This window comes from Frieseomelitta varia, unplaced genomic scaffold, assembly GCF_011392965.1.
Source record: "Frieseomelitta varia isolate USP_RPSP 00005682 unplaced genomic scaffold, Fvar_1.2 scaffold_398, whole genome shotgun sequence".
Taxonomy (NCBI): domain Eukaryota; kingdom Metazoa; phylum Arthropoda; class Insecta; order Hymenoptera; family Apidae; genus Frieseomelitta; species Frieseomelitta varia.
Window position 1 is genome coordinate 145,275 of NW_025110143.1, and position 25,418 is coordinate 170,692.

Below are 25,418 nucleotides of genomic sequence, written 5' to 3' on the forward strand. Positions count from 1 at the left end.
ACACGCTGCGAGAACCCGCCGCATTCGTAGTGTTTATCTGTCACAGAGAACGAAAAATTAATCATAACGAGAAGTAATACGGCCAGAAAAGGACGACGTGACCGAAAGAAACGCAGAAAAACTACAGAGAGATAAACCGGTGAGTTGTCGAACGACAGATCAGTTGGGTGAAGAAGAAAACGTGAGAGGGAAAGAAATCGCAAGACACGCCGCGTGTTAACTGTTCAACGATATGGACATGGCATATCTTTCGGTGTTGTTTGTCATTCATCACTCGTGTTCTGAAACTCGATGACCGGCAAAAATCGAGTTAGCTCGCGTTGCACGATCATGCAATATTTTCGTCGTGTTAGTGCACGCGTCCCCACGAATTATTGGTTAGACTTTGTACATTTTTTTCTTAGTTTATTCGTTTATTACGTTATAAATATGACACGACTCCTGATAGTATTTAAACAACGTATTTTCTACCTCTGATCATGCCATTTCTTTCTTTATTTGACAGTTGATCGAGTATCAAACAATTACCTCAAGTGAAACCACGAGGACGTTACCAAACCGCGAATACATTGTGCCTACCTCAATTTTTTCATTATGGATCATCGCATTGGTGAGTGTGAATCAAATCATTATTCGCTAGGCTCGTGAAGCAATCATTCAGCAGTGAATTCATACTTTCGTTTTAAAAGTATCAGTTGCTTGCGAACGAAATTCGTCATTCGCATTATGTCGAAAATTGCGATTACGAGACGCCATCATCTACAATGCTATATAACGCGTGGCTGCCGAGCTAACATGCAGTCAGCGAACCAGCTAGCTAGTTAGGCACGTGGTGGCGCGCCACGGCGCGGACTTCGTTACTTCTACGGGGTTCACCAGTCTTGTCCCACGGAATCCGCTCTTCGTTATAATTACCAACTGTCATTCTGCTTTTTCCGTCGTGCCTTCCATGCTTGTCCGCTTGCCTGCCTGCCTGCCTGCCTGCCTGCCTATTCACTCGCTTTGCGTGCACGCGCACCTATACATAGTATGTATACGATTATGTTTACGCGCTTGATGCTACTTGCGACTTCTGATCACCAATTGCTTCGTCTTCTTTATGCCTTTATATTTTCAATATGAACTTTCTATCTGCTTTTATCACAAGTTTCCAGACATAATGAAAGACGTAATGAAACTTGTGTAATTTATTCGATAAATTAATACATACGTACGTGTATACGTATAATTTCAGGCAGAGAGACATTTCTTTCAAACAATAATTGGTATCGAATATGTAATTATATTCACATTCAATTAAATCGGATTAATTTGCAATTTCATTTATAATTTGTAGTTTAAATCAAGTTCATCAATTGAGATTTATATTTATTTTCAATATATTTTCAAAATTCTACACGTGTACGTATATGCATATATATATGCACGTGGTACATGATACACACATGATAGGCATATACATACATACACACATCATGCATACATATGTATATATATATATGGCACCCTGCCTCATATGATCCTGTGTAAAATGATCTTGATATACAAACAACTAATATTTCAATCAATCTTAGTTTATATGTATGTACATTAATCCGTTTTTCGTTTTGTTATTTTTATTCCTGTGTACAGGAGAATATAATAATTTTCAATTTACAAAATATATATTTGCAATATTTCCAATCGAGAATGATGCATTGTCAGATTCTTTGCAAGTTGAATGTTTTCAATGATGTCTGCTGTGTTATATAACATACACGTATAAGCACGTATAGGCACGTTTAATATTGTAGAAATATGCAAATTCGTACTTGATTTTTGAAATTACAAATTGTGTTTCATCGCAATATGTTCTTTTATAACATGTTTAACGTACTTAACAGCATTACGAAAAAATTTTGTACAAAGAGATGATTTAGAAATGCTAATTTCAGCAAATAGCAATAAATAGTAGATTGGGTATTGGATAGTAAATTGGTGGGTAGATAGGTATGTGTGAAAGGTTTTCTTTCTTCAGTGAATGATGCTGCAAAGTAATTATAATTATATATCTTTATAATATTTGAGAACATGACAAGAGTAATAAAAATGTTAAAGTAATAGAAGTTTAACAAAATCAAGTTCGGATTTGAGTTCGAGATTAGCAAGTCGGTAAATGGGTCGCGATACACGACGTTATCTAGCTTTGGTCATTGGCCAGTGAAACTCGTTTAAGAAGACGCGAGAGTATTGTGTAACACGTCTAATAATAGTAATAATAGTAGTACCAGTAGTACCTAATAGTATGGGTAACAAGCAATACGAAATCTTATGGAAGCAATTATTGTATTTCTTTTTTTTCCATTAATTTAATTTAAAAAGAAGGAGCATATAATACATATATTTGATGAATTTAAATTTAACTTAAGTACTTTTAAAAGATAAATAGTTTCCCATACTCGCGCGCAGAACAAACATCTATACATATACAGAACAAACTTTTTTTACACATCGATTTTGTTGTTCTCAAGTATCGACCTTGTTCGACACAGTTGTCGTTATCGCATATCTGGTGGCAAATTTCTTCTTATTTTTTTATGTTATATCATACGTTATATTATATTGTATTTGATGAATATTCTATCAAATTATATCACAATATTCTATCAATTATATATAATTTAATATTACGTTTTCATGGTATATTTTGTAATTGAATTGTCAATCAAATTTACAAGGGGATGTAGAAAAAAAAGGCGGAGTACGTTAAGAATAATGCAGAAAGTATTTTATAAGTTGAGCTTGTTACTGTTATTTCGTGTCATCGTATCTTTGCCTTGTTATATAACCGATAGTAGTGCAGCCATTCACGTTAATTATTTCGTTTTGATTCTTTTTCATGTGTTCCGAGAGTTTTTGATACCTGTTTTTATCAATCATCAAAGTATAATTATCAAAGTATCGTTTTATTTTATTAGAATGTTACGAAATATTCAGATGTGATGTCAGATTTCTTTAAATCTTTGAATGTCATTGATCGAAAATGAAAGTGCTTTATTTATTTTATAATACACGTTTTTTGATCAACGATTTCACAAAAGGAGATATCTGCTTATGTTAAATGATAATAAATTTGTAAATATCCGCGTTTGTTGTTTTGTTGTCTGTTTAGTTTTTGCATACGATAGGATCAATTTTATATATAATTGGTTTAACGAAATCATTCACAACAACAATTTAACTAATTTATTATCTGTTATCAGTATCGTAATTTTTAGTCCCTCCATGCATTAGATTTTACGTTCATACAATACATATATACAGTGTTCGAGGTTATCGTGTCAAATGTCGTGAGAGCATGGAGGCTATCGTAACTGAAATACGATATTGTGAAGTAAAATTTCTTCGATTTGAATAATCTCGATCTTTGTTGATAATAGAGGGGGGAGGGGGGGGGTGAAGGGGGAGGAGGAAAGGGGAGAGAGAGAGAGAAAGTTAATGGTTGTTTCGTTCAATATCAATAAGACTTCGATGTTAAACGTCAATAAGACTTAAATTTTGTTTTGCAAAATTGTGCATTATTATCGCGGCATGCAAATGTAAATCAAACACGAAATCAAAGGTTTTTCTCACATGCGTAATCTATTGAAATAATCTGAATCTATTGAAATAATAAGATACATGATATCTGAACATCGAATGATTATTAGAACGAAATAGTTGAGAAGACATGCTACGGCGCAAAGCACAAGCAGCTCAAAGGCCGTATCTAAAATCGTTCTATGCCCGCTGACCTATGAAGAATGTTCGTCTCTCCTCTTGAATCGATGTTCCTTTGCGCTTCGAAAGTTTGAAGCTCGCCTGTATAACATACATATTGTATTTTATCGTATTGTATGTATGTATACTCTCAAAACATCTTTCTAAAAACTTTGTTCGATGAACGTCTGTACGTTCCATTTAATCGATGTTAACAACCGATACATCGATTTGAAGTTTTCTTTCTTTTTTTCTTATTCATTTTTCTCTTTTCCTTTTTCTTTCTTTTCTTTTTTTCTTCCGACAAACTCGCGAATTCGAAAGAAAGTGATGATCCCGTTGCTTGATCGATTTGTTGTCCGAGAAACGATGTTTTAAATAGATTTTCTAGATAGGTTTCCATGTGTACGTATGTACATATATATGCAACGTAATTGTATATATTATCTTGATATGTGGTATTCGTTTCTCTTAAATGCAAACATTAGAATAAAAAAATTTTTCTTTCTTCCTTTCCTTTTAATTCTTTTAGTTCAAAGGATACACCCGAAATTTTGAAATGAATAACTATTTTGTGATTTTTTCATTACATTTATATGAAGATATCTACAAAGTCAGCAGTTTCCTTCGATTTATCTGACTTGCGTTAATGATTAGTTAGATAATGTGAGGTACAAATTTATTGATAGTTACGTATATGATCCAACATAATTCGTTTAAACCATTTAAAGAAACTAACAAAGTCTCGCAAAGTAATTAGATTCGAGGTACTAAACAGTTTTTGTAACGATTACGATCAAACGTATCGCCTGTTGCGCAATTTGGTTTGGATAGAGTGAAAATCTATTGACGTATTTCACGTGTACGTACGTATATATAAGTATGAATAAGCATGTTAAAAAGTTTATTCGAAAGAAAATAGTAACAGACACGCCATGTATAAATTTTTCAGTTATTCAAGAGCAAAAATATTCATGATAAACGGGTAAATTTGTTACCAAATGAGTAACAGAGGAAAAAAAAACTAGGGATACGATAACAGGCATTAGAAATATCATCGATTGAAATGGTCACGTAAGGGTTGAGTTGATAAGATAAAAATACACTTTTATGAAAATTCGGAGATAGTTTCAATAAATTTTTATTTGAACATTGTGAAAGCGAATTTCTGTACGTACTATGAAAAGGAAGTATCAAAAGTTTTCGAAGAAATCTAGATATATTCTATTTCGAAAAAAATAGATGCACGTAATATACTATACATAGGTAAATCGTTTGCGCTCATTATCCACGTAATTTTTGTGACTTTCTTAATATTCACTTAAATGGACATACACAAATACGTTACAAAAATACGTTTAGTACAGCGCATAAAGGAAAATCATGTGTTATTTTATGCTTGGCATAAAAATATTCTGTGTTATTTGTTTTTGCGAGATAATGAGAAATTTCTTTATTTTACATAAGGGAGAAGGGATTTTTTTTTTTTTTTTTACATTTGGACGATGGAAAATAGAAGACATTTGGATCTTGAAAACGTATCGAAATAACGACTAGCGTTTCGACTGGTTGCACGTGCAAACGATTTGTGCTTTTTCTGTTCTTAGATTATATTCTATCTTGTAACCTTATCTCGTATTATCTTCTCTCGTATCTCTACCTTTTTACGCGTACGTTCAATGAATAACACGCTTTTTTGTAATGTGCGATAAACATGTAAAATTTTCTTCTCTTTCTTCCTTTTTCCATTTTTTGCTTCTCTCTTATCTTGGAATATGCATTAGTACGATATATCGTAAAAAAAAAGGTATGAGATAAATAAAGTAAGTCCTGTGAAATTGAGTCCGAGAAAGAATCTAAAAAAAAGAGATATAAAAAGTCCGATAAATCATTTGCAGTTGAAATTAAATATTAAAATTACGTTTTTCTTATAACTGATATATAATGTGTAATGAAAATAGGGCCAGGTAGTAAGTACTTGGGTGTAAGTACATGTATATTTTATGTATTATGTATATTAAGAATATCGATAGAAATAGAGAAAGATAAAGAAATATTAGTGCTTTCATGTACGAATAACATGATTTCAGATGCCTAAAAATTCAAAGGCATTTTAATACGTGAACGATAAAAGGAATGAGGGAGGGGAGAGTGAGCCTTAACGAAATAATCAGTTATACAGTCATGTTACTAGTAGATAGATGTACATACATATATGTAACTGGACTGGAATATGTTTCCCGCCAATAAAGTTCTTGTACCTGCTTTGGAAGGGATAGGGATAACGCACACGCTGTCGTTACTAAAAACACGCCGGGCAACGGCTTTCGATGGATTCTTACGAGGTCTGTATGGCGGGAAAGACGCAAATAGGAAGGGGGCCAGGACTTGGGACAGAGTGAGAGTCTAATGGCTGACAGGCCAAGAAGCGGGAAGCGGGAAGTGGATACGCGCGCGCAAATCTCTCTCTCTTTGCTAGACGCGCACATGCACTCATTCTCATGTTTGATTTGTCTCTTGTCAGCCGCCTCTGTCAAGCCGGCTTCCGACATGGTTGGTCCAGTCGCGTTGTAGACGTCGTGCAGTTGTGTTTGATCGGTTCTTTTCGATTGAATCCAAATAACGCGAAATTTATTTCAGCTTTTTCGTGACCGTAAATAAATACACATAAGTGTTACGTTGCCGCACAGAACTGAGTTAGATGTGTTTTCAGTTCAGAGGGAAAGGATCACACGGTTTTGTTCCTGCATATTTTTTGTTGTTATTGCCTCTCCAAAACTTTGTAGGCAGGCCATATCATGAACGAAACATTTCTCAATCGAAACGAATAAAGTGAAACAAATAAAATGATAATCAGGGAATTGTATTATAATCGGAAATTTCGAGAAAACTGAACTAATTTTTGAGCCTATCGAAGAAGATCGAAGAATGACGAGAAGAGAAAAGCGCAGTGCAACGTCTGAAAATGACGAAGAAGACAAAACTTTTTTTCTAGTTTCGTCAGGCAAGATAGCTGTGTTACGTGAAAGACGTTGAAACGCGTAACTTGTGACCGTTTTTTTGTAACAATTAACGATGTAACGACAATATCAGTCAACGGAGGGAAATGAACAGTGTTTAAGATGATTGGATATCTCAACGTTGAAATTCATCACTGATTTAACCGTGATAAATTTTATAAACGGAGCAAAAATCTTTTGTACTATTTCTTTAAATTGAAAGCAAAAGTGACAAATTCAAAGAACAAAAATAAGTGACAACGAGGAGGAGGAGGAGGAGGAGGAGGAAAAAAGGAGAGGCTTAACGACAAAAGTAAACGTACGTTAATCGCAAATTCTAAAATTAATCTGCAGTGCAAACGTGGTTATAGAAATAATATAAAGTAAAGCATACAACGAAGCATGAAGAAGATTTCGAACATCGAGCATCTTGGTAAATTTCTTCGTTGAAATTCTCAAAATTATTTTAATATTGTGTCGAGAGATATTTTTTTACAACGTGTACCAGTTTCTTAAAATCTTATAGTAATTACAAGAACATCATGTTACCACCAGCCGCTATGCACATGGAACAAAAAGAGAGTACCGAAAGAATGACAGGTACACAACAATATCTTCATCAGTATCGTAACCAATATTATCACGATGATCAGCATCAACATCCTCGACATCCACAGAAGCAGCAAGGTTATCATCGTTATCGTCGTCATTATCGCAACGGTCATCACCATCACCATCATCATCACCGTCACCACCACCATCATCATCGTCACCATCGGCACAAACATCAATTTAACCCTCAAACCGATCAACAGTCACAGCGTAATTCTCGTAATTCACGGAGTACAGAGGGTCGTCGTACAATATCACCTTTATCGTCATCGATTATACCACACAATAATAATTCTTCCTCCACACAGCATACAAAGATGTTTGTGACAGGTAAGGTTGTGACAATAATCATCGATTCGTTATGGATTTGTTAAATTTCCTTAGAAACATAACGTAACTTGATTCAATTCTATTTTGTTCTAATCCTTATAATATACATACATACAATACATCGATGAAATGGTACGGTTGTTTGACTGAACATGACATTGTCCAAGATTAATTTTATTAAAAGTAAAAGGTAAATAATTGATTTGATTGTTCGCCACCATGCTGCAGGATTAATACACATTGTAGCATTATTCTAGCATTCGTACTTGTCTCTTTCTTTTTTCCCTCCGTCTTTCATTTTTCTTTATTCTGTCTGTCTCTCTGTCTGTCTGTTTACCTCTATTTTTCTTAACTCATTCCCTCTATGCCTATGAAACATGGTGAAACTATCAACATATTTTTAATTAAGCGTTAATTTTCAATTGCTATTTTGAATTCCAAGATTTTTGTTTCATAATTATTGCTAACATTCAATTAATTTATTGTGTTCATTTTTTTATTAGAAAAAAGTAACGTTATGGTTGAATCTCCATGAACAAGTTACACGTTCATGTTTTATATGATTGGAAGAAAAAATTTAAAAAATTTTATTGTATGCACAAATACACGTGCTATTACATTAGCAGCGTTTCATATATTCAATTTTTTTTTTTTAAATGTTTGTTAAGACGTGAAGTGATATTAGATAGGACCTCCAGCGATAGACGACAAGCGTATGTGTACATTATATATATATACACATAGAGCAAGCATTTATATAAACCCTATGGCACCATTTAATCTCAAATCAGTTATGAGTTATCAGTTTCTTACTGTTATTTGATTTGTAAGAAAATAGTATATGTATATACATAATATGTTACGCATATTATGTATTATAATTATATAATAACAGCGAAGCAAACACGAATAATTTGGAAGAAGGAACTTAATATTTTTAATAATTTATTTTGGAGAAAATATCGTGCTGGATAAACATAGGGGCACAATGTTGGAAATTATTTGAATTTTTGTCAAAAATGATTACAATTATGTTTGTTAGTTCTAAGATGTACGATGTGAATTTTGTATTACTGTGTATCATGTAATTTGTATTTAATGATACTCTTTTACATAATTGGAATAAGATTTGGAACAGCAAGCTACAAGTAATACAATATTATATATTCGTTAATATAGTAGAAATACAAGAGACCTATTTAGGTTTTTAATGGTTTTAAGTGGTACATTCAATGCAAAATATGCTGGACATTGTATACGCAAGTTTATATCACTAAGGTTACAGTTGAATTCTTACAATCTCTAATTTCTTTTTAACCTTAATAGGAAGAAAGAAAAGAAAAATTCAATAAATTGTATCTTTTACAAATCTCGAAATAATCAAACCAAAACGGAGAGAAAATTAATTAAAAAATTAAGGGCCAAAAGCAGACAATAAAAAACTACGATGTTGTATATGATATGCAAAATATTTTCGAATGTAAGAGAAACACTAATTATTAATATTTACTGTTACTATTAGTACTACTACTACTATTGCTACTACTGCTACTACTGCTACTACTATTACTACTACTATTATTACTAAGATGATCTTTTGGAAAATTTCCAAACGTGTTACGGGTCACCGTCTGTCACTATTACGATATAACTTTGTGAACAGATATTAAAATATTTTATGGAATTTATTTTCGTAACATTTCTATGCTGTTGGTCTGTTATATTTAAATTTATTTGCAATTTTTTATGATGATTATGAAAAATGTCAAAACATGATTAAAAATTATCTACATTTAAATTGTGTTTTGAAATTTCAAGAAATCTCAAGAAATTTCAAGGTAATATAAAATATAGTATATTATAATGTAAATAGATATTATTATTATTATTATTATTATTGTTGTTATTAGTTTTATGATAATAATAGTTATTTTTATCATTGATAGGTATACATCGTTTAGATTTATCGTAGATTGAATTATAATGATGATATTTAATTTTCCTACTTTCCATATTTTGCTTTATTGAAATGGATGTGTGCGTACATGTATATATGTATATGTACATGTAAGAGCACTTGTTTGTATGCTCTATTCCTCTCCATAAAACAACTGGGTTGAAATCATTTATTTTAAGACATTACTGAATTATATCGATTTTTCGAGTTGATTGTTTAAAGAAAAGATGTGGATAGCGTTGTACGCCATTAAATCACACGATGCATCTGTAAACTCGCTAGCAACTCGTTGTATATTTAGCTCGATGGACGAAGAAACTGTCGCTTCATGTACCAACCAAACTAAGGTCGCTAGCTGACTTTTTCTTTTGGTTAACTACTCCCGTCCGTTCTATCAAACCAATAATGTTTGAAGTATAGTTTTGTTACTATACGCCATACACTCTATTCCTATCATTCTTGTTAATGTCGTTGTCATCGACGCTGTTACCGACATCGTGACACTCGACGTCGTCACAGTTTAGCCGTGAGGAGCTTGGATCCTAATTTTGTGCTGTCGGGTTACTGGACCTTACGTAACTACAAATTCAGACGCTAAGATTAGTCGACGTTACGAACTGACCAGGATCGCAGATTTAGTTCCCGGGCGTGTAAATTTACGAAAGAAACGAAAAAATTACTATGATATATTAATGTATCCAAATAGGATGCTTTTTACATTATCTATGAGTAGATATGTACTCAAAAGGAAAAGCAATGCAATAGGAGATGCGACCAAATGAAATAGCTACTTGCTCGTCTCTTTTGTTTGTAACAATTCCACGTAGAGCCTACAAGTTTTAATTAGAAGAATAACGCAACAGACATTTTTCTCCTTATTTATTGAATATTTTTCTTTATTGGATCCCAATTATTGTTTTTCACATCTACTTATAGTTTTTAATACTATATATGTATATATGTATATATTCGACTTTGATATACATATGTATGCAATAATGCTATCTCGAAAAACAATATGCATGTACAAATTTAAAGTTAATAACTTTATGTCCAGTAATTTGTGTCCAGTTTGTATATTTATGTAAAGGTGTAAAAATAAAAATAGCCAAAGAAAAATAGTAAAAACATATGAACGCGAAAATATCAAGTACGGCAAAAAATCATGTAAAGTTAATTCAATGATTTTTATTTTTTTTATTTTTATTTCAGCGAGAGAACGTTTCCCTTCATCAAGTAGTACCGACGATGATCAAAGCGGTTCTGACACGGAACACGATTCGAACTCATTGCGCACTAAAGTCCATTCTGGGATAGTTCATCATACTAGTACGCATTCCGTGAGAAAACGTCGTGGAAACTTACCAAAGCATTCAGTGAAAATTTTAAAACGATGGCTTTACGAGCACAGATACAACGCATATCCAAGCGACAGCGAGAAATTGACGTTGAGTCAAGAAGCGAATTTGACAGTACTCCAGGTTGGTACATATTCTATTGCTCCATTTTATTTTCATTCATTCATTCATTCATTCTTTCTTTTCTTTCTTTCTTTCTTTCTTTCTTTCTTTCTTTCTTTCTTTCTTTCTTTCTTTTCTTTCTTTCTTTTGTACACCATCTATAATCATGTATGTTACATCTTCGTCGTTATAGGTTTGCAATTGGTTCATAAACGCTAGACGACGAATTTTACCGGAAATGATTCGAAGGGAAGGTCACGATCCTCTACAGTATACAATATCTCGTCGCGGTAAAAAGATGCCTGCTGGAAGTCACCAACAATCATCCGCTGTTGGTTCAAGATCCAATCAAAACTGGGATTCGTTAGCTGGCATGAGTGCCCCGAAACGTAGCAGAGACCACGATTACGAAGATCCTGCTGGATTAATGTATCGGTTGGTTACAATTAACATTTTCTTATTATTATACACTGATCGACAAAATTTCTTTTTTCTTTTTGTAAATAAAATGTTTTGTGCTTCATTTTACTTTTTATTTCTTTTTGTAGAAGCGAAGAAGATAGTCCAAATGATTATGAGAGCAGTTCTCATAGCGAGGAGGAACGTCCATCGACGCAATGGCCGAGCGTAATAGTGTACCCTTATTCAGAAACTAAAGTTGAACAAAATGTTGGTCAACTTGGTGCTTATGACGAAGCGATTACCCATCCAGCGCGTCGAGGGTAGGCATATTACGATTCTATCATCATTTTTTTAGTGTTCTTTATAATTCTAACAAGACTATTATTATAAGACACATGTTATCTTTATCTTGTTAAAACTGAAGAAGTTTAATTTTTCCGTTTTTTTTATTTTTTCCTCTTTTTATCCTGTTCAGAGATGATGATGAATCTTCTATGGGAAATGAAGCCGCATATTGGAGTGCACCTAGACAGCATCTTATTCAAACATCTGATGTGCAGCATGAAACAGAAGTGTATAGCACACGCAACGCTCATAGTCCTCATACAGATGAGACGCCACCTCCAACACCTCCCGAGGAAGATAAAGACAAGTTTAAGTGTCTCTACTTACTAGTTGAAGCAGCTGTTGCTGTACGACAACAGGAAAAAGAACGTGAAGGGGCTGTACCAGTTTAACAAGAGCACTGTTTCTCGTAGTTTATATTGGTGTTTTTTAATCTTCGATTCTCCATTGTCCTGTGGAGAATGCAAAATAATTTTTTTCGCTTGGTATCGTCATTATGAAATTGATAATTTTTTTTTCTCTCTTTTTTTTCTTTTTTTTTAACCTTTACAATTTACAATATATTATCCTTTCTAATATTTTACTTCTTTCGTTAATTTTTCTACGTATGTCTACTTGCATAAAGAAAGGAGAATATCAAAGACTTTGGAAAGACGAACAATCAGAAGTATATACATACAGCTATTAAATAATTGTGTATATGACAGTGTTCTTCAGATATTGTGATTATCTTCGTAAAACACGTGATTTATGGGTGCATTATTTTGAAATGACATACAACGAAAACTCTCGAAATAAACACTTGAGAACGGTATTGTTATTGTTCTTTAGTGTTCGTTGTTTCCTTTGAAGCAGCAACAAGAGTTCTTCCGAATGGAGAACTAATGTAGTAGCGAAGCAATCTATCCTGCCGTTTTATTGAAAAAGTAAAATATACGATATAAATTAATATCGAATATTATACTGCGCGAAAATGACACACCTGAATAAGATGCATTCTTTTTGTCTCGGTGTTTATATTTCTGTCTATATGCATGTTCTAATACACTATTGACAAGTGTAAGATTGATGGTCAAACAAGTGCCAAAATATTATGTTGCAAGAAAGATTTTGTTACAAGAGCAGATCGTATCGATTCACGTTTTCGTTCAAGTTTTTGTTCGTGTATCATAAATTGTCAAAAGAATTCTATAATCTTTATAATGTTGATGTATCACAGATGCGTGAGTGTCTTCTAACATTCATAGAGAGAAAGGGAGAAATGACAGAAAAAGAAAAAAATTAGTGACACGTCGCTATAAGAATTTGAACATTTATGCGTTCCTATTGTTTTTGATAAAAAGAAAAAAAAAGAAAAAAAATAGACTGGTTAACATTGCTGTTAACAAATACATTTTTTATATGTATACGTTTACACTACAATAATTTGCTAAACACATTGCAGCAAAACTACTCCAGTAACAGAAGAACGTTTTTTCATATTTTATTGTTACTTCACTTTCTTTGTCTATTGATATTAATTAATTGAATTCATTATATGACATTAATGCATGCTTTTTATTCATATTTCGAAGTTATTCAGTAGTAATCAATAGTCAATATATTATTTGTACATACAAATAGACATCCTTTCTTTAGCTATTAGCTCTTTTCTCTCTCTCTCTCTCTCTCTCTCTCTCTCTCTCTCACACTCTCTCTCTCTCTCTCTCTCTCTCTATCATTATTATTGTTGAAACAATATACAGTAATCTATGGCAGTTGTGATTTTTATGGCGTTTACATTCGCATTTATATTAGATAGATAAGACTGCTCGAAAAGAGATTTGTATTCATAGTGACGAGTTTGCATAAAATTAATGCATCTCCCTTTTCTCCCTAGGACAATCGAACGATACCATAAGATTTAATAATATCAAGTAACCGTTTATCTTGTGCGAATATAAAAAGAAATGTTTTTCAAATAAAAAAAAAAAATGATACACGGAACGCGTGAACAGCACTTTACTAATTACAGTAAATGCAAATATCGAATGATAAGCGCATGTGCCTATTAAGAGATAAATTTATAGATGATAAGTATATATACATAGATTTATGTATTACAGCCACATGATTCAACGTACGTTACACAAAAACACGAATTTTTAAAAGTTCGTTATTTGGAAATTAGCGTCATGAAATACAAATTGTGTATAGAAAAATCATTGGTACAAACGCCAAAGACTTAACCGTTAATTATATATATATATATACACACACACATCTTGAATAATTAAGTTCTTTAAATAAATTCACTTAGAGAAGTCTTCTTTGCCGAATACGTAGCTAATTAATGTGTTTGTTGTGTGCTCGAGCGTTTGATATAATGTTAAAAAGATAAGAAAAAAAAAAATAAGGAGAAGGAAAAGGGACTAGAGTAAAGGAATGAGAAAAGAGAAGAAAAAACGGATGTATCACGAATAAAAAAAAAAAAAAAAAAAAAAAAAAAAAAAAAAAGAAAAGAAAATAAGCAGGAAAGAGGAAGAAAAAACAGATAGAATAGAAAATGTTGGATAAACGTGCCTATGAAATTTGTATTGCAGCATCAATTGGTGGCGCATATCGAGAAGGTGTGAATGTAGACGCGAACGTGGATCGATGCAATTGTAAGCGTCATAAGATAAGTTTGTACATGTATGTTTGCATCGATATGCGAGCTAGATCCAAATCGTGTTCAAACGAAGCAAAGTTCATTAATGTACAAAATATATTTCAAATTTATTTTTAAATGGCGATAATCAACGGTTGCGAGACCGTTACATTAAAAAACTATTAAGAAGATACTTTACATTAGTTTAAGAATAGATCTCTCTCCGATGAAAACGTAAGCTTGCGAAAATGATAATCTTCGGTCGCACGCTGAATGACATGGATAATGACGTGGGTTAGAATGACGAGGATGATGACGAAGACGAAAACGGCGAAAACGACGAAACTGACAAAAAAAGAACTACGTAGAAAGTGTATATCGATCAAATTGTTGCTGTTATTCGTTTCCATTGTTTATAGTCAAAGCATCTGTTTTTAGAATGGTACGGTAGCATTACAGCTCAGCTCTATTTTATGTTCCCTTATTTGGATATAACAAAAGCGAACAAAATGAAAAATGGGCTGAGCTGAAATAACGCATGCGAAGTAAAATTAATTATCTGATATATCTTGATAGTTCCTAATTCATTCATAGTTTACACTATCAGAGAAACGAGGGGAACAGAAGAAGTGATGAATGGTGAATGCATGTATGAGTAGCAATCGTTATTGAGTCGCATAATTATAAAGCAATAAGCGTGCCTTGTTCAAATGTTCTAAATGCATACTGATAATGATAATATAACCGAAAGTAGCGTCGAAACATTCGCCGAATTCGTCGAATTTATTATTAATATATTTACCATTTCGAAAACGTTAAGATGCGTAAATGAAGTAAAAGCATAGAACACGCGTTTTCTTTTTGATAAATTCTCCTCTCGAAAGGAAGAAAGAAAGAAGAAAAGAGAAAGAGAAAGAGAAAAGAAGGAAAAGAAATAGAAAAAAAAAAAAGACAAAAATTACATCAGTTGAGGCGTATAATTAAAGATTAGAAATATATAGAAATTGAAAAAAAAGGAAATAGTAAAGAAGTAGATTAGAAGAAAAGCGTTCATTAAATATAAAATCTTGCGTTCGTATATAAAGAAAGTACTTAGTAATTTTTTCAAATTGTCATTTCTTGTACATAAGAGAAATATTAAATGACAGAGGAAAGTAGAGGAGAGTTGAAGAACGGGGAGAGAAAGAGAGAATATTTCTAATTATTCTATCTATACATTATTCTCTTGCATACATACATATATTAAATCCCGAATAAGCATATTCGGTCAGATTAAATATTTTCATATGCTCTTATATACCAAGCAAAATTAGTTGACGAAAATGAATTAACGAATAACATACGTATAAGATGTATTAGATGATTCGAAAAGTAGTATGAAAGATGATTTTTGTGTGTTTACTACACGAGGGCATGTTTTTATATACACAGATACATATATAAAGAGAATTTGCTAGTTTCAGTTATTATCCGATACACAGCTCTTAAATCTTTAAATCCTTATTTTTGACATTATGTATAAATAGATTGCGTATAAGTACATTCGACAAATGAAATGAAATTTCATTGTTTGTTTCTCGTAATGCGTAACGAGTAAGAGAAATATTTTATTAAAAACGATTATTAGTAACGATAATGTAATAAAGATTCTCGAATTCTAATGTATTCTACGAATACTTTGTAATTTTATGTGATCTGTTTCTTGAGGGAGAAAAAAAGAGAGGAAAGACAGAAGAAAGACAAACACGTCTACTTCTAATTTTACTTGGAAATTTTATAAAATAATGCGCCTTAAAATTTACATGATTTGGAATTTCGAGTGTGGTCTCTTCAATCAGCTGTTGTCTTTCATATCATACGTACCTACACATGTACATAAGTTACATTTGATTATTCTCTTTCCGGCTCTCTCTCTCTCTCTCTCTCTCTCTCTCTCTCTCTCTCTCTCTCTCTCTCTCTCTCTCTCTCTCTCTCTCTCTCTCCCCCTGTCGAACGTAACTTTTCAATATTTTGTTGGAAATCTCTTTACAGTTCGAATTTTTACGAACAAGCATAAATGAAAAAATGCTTTTTATATGTACACCGGTGAAAAGATTTATTAATTTAAAAACAAAAGTTGCGATATTATCGATTCAAATTGAAATTTCATTCTCCTTTATGTTAAATTTTATTCATTTTGGTGATTTATCATTTATTTTATATACATGCATACACGAGTATAGTTTTTACGATTTCACATCGATTTTTACTAGATATTATTAACGGGCTCATTTTCTTTTAGATTCGAAATAAGCGAACCAATAGTACGTTAATAGTAAGTTAGTACATACATACTTATCCATCTACTTTTAAATCGAATGGATAAAAGAATTTTTAAAAAGTACCAAAAGGCGTTCTTTTACAATAATTTCATCAGATACTAATTAAAAAAATATTTTTATTTCAACGTAATATTATTTTGACACTAAATTACAATGATAGTGTACATTTCATTTTGTTTCGTTTTTTTTCCTTGCGTTTTTTTTTCTTTTTTTTTTTTTTGTACATCTATGAGTAAGTACTACAAACTAGAATGTATATTATGCACGTGTATCAGCATGAAAAATTTTCGATTCGATTCATTAAAGATAACGATATATATATGTACGTCGCATAAAATTGTTCCAATTATCTATATTATTTTGGCCAGATAGTTCTGACCGATCGTGAGACAACCCCTATGTATCCACGCCGGTGGATATTCACGTGGATTTTCCAAGCAATTTAGATTTAACAATATTGTTCAATTGGATAATTTGTAATAAAGTATGTTGTGAATTTTATCATTGATACGAGTTGAATATTTCTTTTTTACTTTTTAACGAAGACTGCAGTCTAAGACGCGTTGCGGCATTATTCAGAGTTTAAAATGTATAGCTTTTTTTTTATATTTTTTTTTCTTCATTAAAACTACTTTCATTACATAGCACGTTAATACCACGAAGAAAATAAAAAAAGAAACGAAAACAAAATGAGAGAAGGAAAAAAGCAAGTGTACAAGTATTCGAACGAAGATTCGAACATCTGACAAAAGAGATGATGTTCGGCGAAAGAGATGAAGAAGGTTCAATTTCGGTATTGCATAATAAAACTATGGGAATGAAAGTCAAGACTACGAAACGTGAATACACGCGAGTGGGAAGCAATGTAACGGAGGATAACACGACTCGTAAAATGAGAAGCGCCAAGTAGATTACCGGTCAGTTCGAAACGAGAGTCAGTAGTCTCCTACAGTACACAAACAACACGCGAACAAAGTATTGCTCGATATCGATAGACGATTCAGTACGCAAACCAACTTAATTATTTCGATAAAAGAACGCGTTGGCAGAAGCGATACTAAAATATAAATGAAATAATAGATTGGTACATAATATCTTGAATACATACGAGTATATTTAATTAATACCACAATTATATAATATATCTATATGTATGATACATATATGATTCGGATATATAAAATGCAGTAAAATGTATTTACTATAGACAAGCGACGTGAATGTATTGCAATCTAAAGAAAGAGGCACATACAGACATTTAAGAAAGAAGAAAAGTTGGTTTAGAGGAATAAAAAAACCTAGCTATATTGGATATCCAGCGAACAACGAAGAATCTATGGTGTCGTCTAGTATACTGTACTATTATGCTGTAGCCCTGTTAATCAGTGCCCATCAAAATTATCCCAGTTATAGTACAACGACCGTTCTCTGATGACCAACGCACCTTGACGAAGCAAACAACGTGTCTACCATAAATTACAGGTATTTATGTACATACGTACACGTATATTGTAATCAATAATTTTTAATGCTCAAATTTCCTTCTTTATCGTTTCTCAAACAAACTTTTTCCTTGTCATTCCTTGTTAAATTAGATTATTAATTAATCTGTCTAACTACTACACGACTACTACAATTACTACCGTACAACGGACAAATACTTAAATACGAAGAAGAAAAATGCATTTCCTTGTATACGTTTCCTTTCATCTGCTTTACATTCATTTCAGCCTTTTGTCACGCCATGATTCTCAATTCTAGAAAAACTAATCTAATAAGACTGTATCTTCGCATCTTCCTTTCCCTTTGTTCGTTTTATATTACAATTACAATAATTGCAAATTGCACAAATGTTACGAATGATAAATCTAGTTACTCGTATCCACTTATATATAGTTTTCGTTTAGGTAAAAACAATTTTAAACTCAATGTTTCCAAAATTTTAGCTATACTACAGACTAATGTTATCCATCACCCATATACTTACATTTCATCTTTTATTTAATTTTCTAGCTTCTTTTAGATTATATATGTGTATATTGTACATCTACAGTATTCTTCTATTTTACTTTCTTTGAAACAACCGTAATTTTATTAGAGAGAATTTAATAGAAATCGGAAACATTGGAAAATATTGTGTAATCGTAATATTGAAAATTGTTCTTTGTTAAAGATAATATTGAATCGAGACGTTGAGAGAAAAGTACATACATGCATATGTATATGTATAGAAAAGTATCGCGAATACGTGAATCAGAAAGTAGAATAAAAGTGGAAGGAATGATGAAAGAATAATGAAAAGAATAGAAAATGGTACTAGTGATTGAATCCAAGGGATGGAGGAAATAAGAGAACAATTATTTAATTTTTATTTTAATTATGTATCTGTAAAGCGATGATAAAAGATGGTATAATAATTAAAAAAGAAATCAATGGACAGAGAGAGACACGAAAGTAGAGAAAAGAACTCACATTGTTACTTACGACCCAAATCTACGACAGGGCTTAACGGTGCAAACGAAAAACGTATGCGAGGTGATTGCTTAATTCGGTATCGCAGGATTCGATTCGCTGTCGAGCGAACGAGTTTCGTTAATTTTGATTTCGATGCACGTATCGACGTTGATCGAGGAATATCAATGAGACTTTAGCTATATGTATATACGTATACATATGTGCATAAAACGTTGTGTGTGTGTGTGTGTAAGTTATACTCACGGAATTGTATTATATTATAGATACATTGTATCATTTATTGCTAGTTGATCCATTTTTTTATTTCCTTTGAACTTTTTATTCATAACTCTCAATCGTGTAACAAGAAACATGCGTTATACATAAATAAATAAATAAATAAATAAATAAATATATATGTATATACATATATACATGCATACGTCGTATGCATTTATATGTACTTGTACGTATACGCGCGTACACGAGTGTCGACACAAGGGTTGCAATAGAGATTATTTATAAGCTAAAAAATTAAAATAGAATATATGCATATTCATACATATGTAGATTCCAGATAAATCAAAATTGATTCGTGTTAAACAAAATAATAAACATGTGTACGCTCTATTGTTTTTGCACTATACACATACACATGTATTATACATACGCGGTGTTACGCGTATAGTGTTTATCAACGATAATTTAAAGTGACACACATATATATATATTCACGTATGTATGTATGTATGTATGTATGTATGTATGTATATATATATATATATATATTGAATGATTCTTGACAATTACGACTACGATTACGGTTACGATTTCGGGGATGTTAATATACTCTGAACACGTTTCGCGGTTGCTGCGTGATTGCGACTATTGCTGTACGATGCCCTACATTGCTGTTCAACGCGTATCACCATGCCACAAACCATACCATGCATACAAAGATACGGCATAGCATGTTTATGTGTTCACAGCGATGTTACACAGCTAACGGGAATCTTCTTAATTCATGATCCTTTCTGTGCCTGTGATACAACAGTAGTACTATATTCAAACTGCTTTTACTCCTGCATTTTCTAGCTACCGATGCGAAAACGTATGCTTCAAACTGTGCTGTTGGTACTTTCCTTCCTTTACGATATTTCATTTTGTTTTTAACATTTTAACGCGCTACGATCAAGAAAACCAAAGTACAAACCGTTAATGTTCTAATTTTTGAACAAATTATCAACCATGTACATAGTATATAAAGTATGTATGTAATATGTAAACATGTATGTAGTATATAGTATGTAGTATGTATGCATATAGGTATACATATATCCGAAGAAGAGAAAGGAAAAGATGGAAAGAAAAAGGAGTATATTGGCATTGATTGGGTTAATTTTATTTCTCAAGTCTTCGAACGCTGAAAACACCGAAGGTACGGGAAATGACTATAATAGACGCTTGTTTTCTCACCACCACCGACAAAAAAGGCTACTTTGGATAACTAGCGATGGCCGAATAGCTTTGCCACCAGGCACGATTATGACAATAACTCCAACACTGGCATTACCGTTTGTCAGATACCCTCCCCATGGTTTTCTAAGCAATATGACTATTAGTCTTCCCTTTACCAGTGAGTACATCGTTATTTGATCTTTTATCTTGATTTATGTTACATACGAGTAGGTATCTACATCTTCTTTTTTTACGTTACGTCTGACACATCGACATATCGATCTTTGCTCGATTTTTTTAACATCTTTTCTTTTTCCATCTTTCTTCCTTTCCTTTTTTCTTTTCGCTTTTATTTTTAATTACAGTCGATTTCGACAAACTTGGCCTAACGGACAATGAGAATCCGTACGGTGTTTTACCGTCAACGTTCGATACTACTGCAAGGGAGCAAGGATCAAGCGTTGCAGAATTTATCGCGACATTTGTGAAACGTGGAGTTAACAAGAGAGAAGCAATCGCAGATTTGCCAAAGAATGCACTTTATGGAGGTGAAAGAGCTCTTTTGTACAGCACTGCCGAGGATATGCTCGCAAATTTCGGTTTAAATGGAAAGGCCTGTTTGTTAAGGGCAATCTGCGAAGTGCAGGGACATCCTTTAAACAATTTCGGATTAATTGGCGAAATGCTCAAACTGTTTTTCACGTAAGGAGTTTTTCATCTTATTACTTATTCGTGTATTGTTACATTGTATGTACATATACATATGTATACTTACTTGCATATATATATATATATATATATATGTATATTACATTTTCTTTTTTTATTTATTCCACTGTCTCTTTCTTGTATATATATTTGTGCATGTGTGAAATGAATATGATATTCTAAGAAAAGAAAATTCAAACTTTGTACACGTTCTATAATAGATAAACACATTATCTTATTTCCAGTGCTAGTAAATCACCATTTTCGAATCTTTTAAAAGAATACGTTGAAGCTGAAAACAGAGGAAAATTTCATGGAGAATGCTGGCCTTATTTCAAAGATTGTCCAAAATCGTTGTTCCGTTCGTCAGAGAATAAATATACGTATGTAAATGTATTACTAAACAATTGCAATTTCAATGACCGTTTCATATCGTATGTAAATAATTATATATATATATATATATATATATATATATATATATATATATATATATGCACATACACACTTATGTATGCTTCTGAAACATTTTGTTTATTTTTTTTTCAGAAAAGATGCCTTTCACGAAGATGTCACAACTACTGAATCAGATGAGGTAGAACAAAAAAGAAATCGATATTTTTCTTCGATCCCATCAGTGGATCGAACAACAACAAGTGAAACTGAGTTTTTTCAAAATTTGAAGCGTACAATAATGTAAATAAAATCGCTCAAAATTAGGTCTAGATACGTAATTTGTATTATTCTAAATCGAAGGAAATAACGAACCAATTAACATATGTATATACATAGTATTTACGTATGTATTTACGCATATCTTGTACTTACGTACAAGATATCTTTTCAAATATCTTTCCCTACTTGTCGTGAAAGTTTGATCAAAGTTAATCTTCATTAATCATCGGCTTGTTAAAGCCTTAAACTCCAGAAATGCAAAAACCTTTTTCGACTTGAAGAATAAAATATGTAATTGCAGTTTACGCTTTATCGGCCGTCATTCTATGGCGTATGCCGCGTGCCTACAACATATACAGATGCACGATCTTTTATCGCCATATTACGTCTAATAATTTATTTGTTGTTTATATCGTTTTAATAAACGTTATAATAAAAGTAAAAAAATAATTTTCGATCAATATTACTCAACTTACTCGTAACATTACTCAACAATCGTGATATAATGTGTATCGAATGAATACGCATACACTTCTTATCATCTTTTCCATCGACATACATATATGTACGACATATACATATGTAATAATGTTATTATATTTCTTGTCATCTTTTCTACATGTGTATGTACTCACGTTCAATTTCCGTATTATTTCTAGATTGAAGCGTACGTGTATTAAATTTTCAGCGTGCGATCAACTTCGTTTTCTTACAGAACCTATCTATCTAAAACGTATATAAAAGGTATATAACGCTCTCACAATCTTGTTATAATATATCTTCGTAATGAGTGAAAAATTTTGTATTACTGTATTTACTGCTATATACATTGATTCACGTTGTAAAAATAATTAATAGATATGTATTGTAATAGTTTTATTAGATATGTACGACGAGCAGAACAGAGATTGTTTGTATTTTATGTAGTATGAATATCTATTTGCTGATTAGTAACAGGTTAAATGGTAAGAAGTTGCGTGATAAGAAGAATAAAAAAGAATAAAAATAAATGAAATACGTGAACATTAAATTGTAACTAGTCGAAAGTATTAATTGGTATTGATGATACATGTACGTACGTACTTACATTGTAAATTATGCTTTTAATATCAAAATGTGATGTGACGAACATTACGTACTTGCGTATTTTAGCAATCTACTATGACTCTCGTATTGCTACTTATGAAATGTTTATTACGTTTCCACTTTTATCGCCATCTTTAATGTAATCTCGTTAAATTTTCCCATGTTTTATTGTGTACGTTATATGAATTTGTTATGAACCTAATAGAGGAATTGTAGCATTTTTAAACACATTATAGAAGATAGAAACACGTTACAGTGTATTTTGATTTTGCTCTTTAAATATACTTTTCTACCAACATATGTAGAAATAATATAATGTTTGAAAATACTCACTCGAATTGTACTTATACATACATATGTATATTTATTTACACACTCCGTCTACCCGTGTAAACTTAACCTCTAAATTTTCAATTTTAGTTTTATTATTTTATTATTCTTGTAGTAAGATAGTATGGCTTGTGAAGCTTGTAACGCAAAATTCAGCTTCTTCACACGCAAGGTAATAATCGTTGCATTATTTATAATTTTTTATTTTTTATTAAGAATGTGTTGAAAATAAATACTTTGTTTATTTATTACACTATGCAAATTCTTTTAGAAACAATGTGTCGATTGTTTAAGACATTTTTGTTCTGAATGTGTAATCAAGCGGTTAGACAAGATATTGAATTGTGACAGTTGTAACATGTTGTCTCGAAGACCTTTAACACGAAGTCTAATTGTACAAATGCGTTCTAAAGATATACGGCAATATCTGTTAGCAAAGAAAGTATCCGTCGAGGGATGTATCGGTATGTATATTACATCAAGAGTATTGTGCTGACAATATACACATTTAATTAATATCCTTATTTTCTCTTTTTCTTCTGATTACAGAAAAGGAAGATTTAATAAAATTGTTGATAGCATTTGCTAATGGTACTAATAATGTTTATTGGGATACGGACGATGTAAGAAACATGTGAGTTTCATTTTGCACACATACACACACACATGTATAACAGAAAGTGAAGCAAACACTTTGAAAGTTTTGCACGAAGCAAAAAGATACAAAAACTATTCTGTTGACTCTAAATTCAAAACATGTAATATGAATTATATTTGTTGCAAATATTAATATAATAGTTTTCATTTTTTGGAACAGATTTCTCTGATATTGCCAACTGTTAACAAGAAATGAATAACAAGTATTTACTAAATCATTTGATTTCAGTGATTATTCTTCTTCTAATCAGTCAGCTACAAATTACGAACACAGTGCGCAAATTTTAAATCGCGTACAAGAAATTAATGCTACAAGAGTTGGTGACAATGAAATTCCAGAGACAGTTTCTAGAATTAATCTTTATTCAGATGAAAGAGCAGATCCCATACATTCGAATGGAAAGAAGATTTCAAAAATTTCTAATATTCAACATTCTGATATACTTGTAGAAACTTCTATGGTACGTAATTGTAACACTATATATTTTATTATTTTTATTTTTATCTCATAATAATGTACACATGTATATATTATATAATATACCTGCTTTTTTCCTTCATTCTGTATAGAATCCTGTAAAATTATCTGACATAAATGCATTGTCAGAACTGGAACGTTTAAGTGTGAAACAACTGAAGAACTTGCTAAGTACAAATCGAGTTGATTATAAAGGTTGTATAGAAAGATATGAATTATTGAATAGAGCTTCTAGATTATGGGAAGAATACAGACAGTCAAGAACAAGTAAGATACGATTTTGTTTTTCCTCTATTTCTGAATCGAGTTTATACGAGTGAAAATATGTTTAACTACGCTTTGTTATTAATAGAAATGGAAAATTTAGACGAAAATCTTTGCAAGATTTGTTGGGACGAACCAATTGAATGTGTGATTTTGGAATGTGGCCATATGGCTTGCTGTTTGAATTGTGGTAAACAAATGTCGGAATGTCCAATATGTAAACAGTATGTAGTGCGGGTAGTGCGATTTTTTAAAGCTTAACAAAACTACAGTAATATATAATATATAATAACCGTGAAATATATGATATCAACAAAATCAAAAGAGGAACAAATATAATCGCTATATTGTCATGATATTTTGAATTTGGCACACTTACATCATAAATTACATTGTAATTCAAATAAAATGTATATCTTTTATATTAATAAAAATGCAATGAAACAATATGTGTGAATATATACTCTGTATAAAAATATGCCCCAACATTTTCTACAAATATATTTATTTAAAAG

The 25,418-nt window shown here is 31.8% G+C and overlaps 3 protein-coding genes and 2 long non-coding RNA genes across 22 annotated transcripts; 3 read left to right on the forward strand and 2 right to left on the reverse strand.

The window, feature by feature from the left end:
* LOC122531399 (homeobox protein AKR-like) lies at nucleotides 1–16,137 on the forward strand. 5 transcript variants are annotated; one of them, XM_043659284.1, is made up of 6 exons: nucleotides 1–139; nucleotides 506–610; nucleotides 10,849–11,117; nucleotides 11,290–11,531; nucleotides 11,645–11,818; nucleotides 11,974–16,137. In XM_043659284.1, the coding sequence occupies exons 2-6, from the start codon at nucleotides 595–597 to the stop codon at nucleotides 12,233–12,235; spliced, it is 963 nt and encodes a 320-aa protein (XP_043515219.1). In that variant the 5' UTR covers nucleotides 1–139; nucleotides 506–594; the 3' UTR covers nucleotides 12,236–16,137. The 5 variants fall into 5 exon arrangements, with proteins under 5 accessions (XP_043515219.1, XP_043515220.1, XP_043515217.1 ...); XM_043659285.1 differs by lacking the exon at nucleotides 1–139 and adding an exon at nucleotides 224–377; XM_043659281.1 differs by lacking the exons at nucleotides 1–139; nucleotides 506–610 and adding exons at nucleotides 7,086–7,170; nucleotides 7,264–7,337.
* Nucleotides 5,240–6,025, reverse strand: LOC122531415. Its single transcript, XR_006307274.1, has 2 exons — nucleotides 5,950–6,025; nucleotides 5,240–5,594 (listed from the first exon to the last, which is right to left on the reverse strand). It is a non-coding gene; the product is annotated as an uncharacterized LOC122531415 (long non-coding RNA).
* LOC122531404 (E3 ubiquitin-protein ligase RNF34) lies at nucleotides 9,285–25,352 on the forward strand. Of its 10 annotated transcripts, none has more exons than XM_043659301.1 (7): nucleotides 9,285–9,295; nucleotides 23,620–23,676; nucleotides 23,776–23,968; nucleotides 24,054–24,138; nucleotides 24,391–24,622; nucleotides 24,732–24,906; nucleotides 24,992–25,352. In XM_043659301.1, exons 2-7 carry the CDS (start codon nucleotides 23,629–23,631, stop codon nucleotides 25,162–25,164), a joined length of 906 nt encoding a protein of 301 aa, XP_043515236.1. In that variant the 5' UTR covers nucleotides 9,285–9,295; nucleotides 23,620–23,628; the 3' UTR covers nucleotides 25,165–25,352. The 10 variants fall into 10 exon arrangements, with proteins under 10 accessions (XP_043515236.1, XP_043515232.1, XP_043515230.1 ...); XM_043659297.1 differs by lacking the exon at nucleotides 9,285–9,295 and adding an exon at nucleotides 22,693–22,711; XM_043659295.1 differs by lacking the exon at nucleotides 9,285–9,295 and adding an exon at nucleotides 22,743–22,832.
* Nucleotides 16,947–22,549, forward strand: LOC122531405. Of its 4 annotated transcripts, XM_043659303.1 has the most exons (6): nucleotides 16,947–17,877; nucleotides 18,001–18,275; nucleotides 20,574–20,883; nucleotides 21,071–21,407; nucleotides 21,659–21,796; nucleotides 21,963–22,549. In XM_043659303.1, exons 3-6 carry the CDS (start codon nucleotides 20,607–20,609, stop codon nucleotides 22,111–22,113), a joined length of 903 nt encoding a protein of 300 aa, XP_043515238.1. In that variant the 5' UTR covers nucleotides 16,947–17,877; nucleotides 18,001–18,275; nucleotides 20,574–20,606; the 3' UTR covers nucleotides 22,114–22,549. The 4 variants fall into 4 exon arrangements, with proteins under 4 accessions (XP_043515238.1, XP_043515240.1, XP_043515241.1 ...); XM_043659306.1 differs by having other exon boundaries at nucleotides 17,464–18,275; nucleotides 20,661–20,883; XM_043659305.1 differs by lacking the exon at nucleotides 21,659–21,796 and having other exon boundaries at nucleotides 16,947–18,275.
* On the reverse strand, nucleotides 22,400–23,266 carry LOC122531414. 2 transcript variants are annotated; one of them, XR_006307273.1, is made up of 3 exons: nucleotides 23,176–23,266; nucleotides 22,565–22,814; nucleotides 22,400–22,476 (listed from the first exon to the last, which is right to left on the reverse strand). It is a non-coding gene; the product is annotated as an uncharacterized LOC122531414 (long non-coding RNA). The 2 variants fall into 2 exon arrangements; XR_006307271.1 differs by having other exon boundaries at nucleotides 22,565–22,810; nucleotides 23,176–23,262.
* Nucleotides 25,353–25,418: the final 66 nt, after the last annotated feature.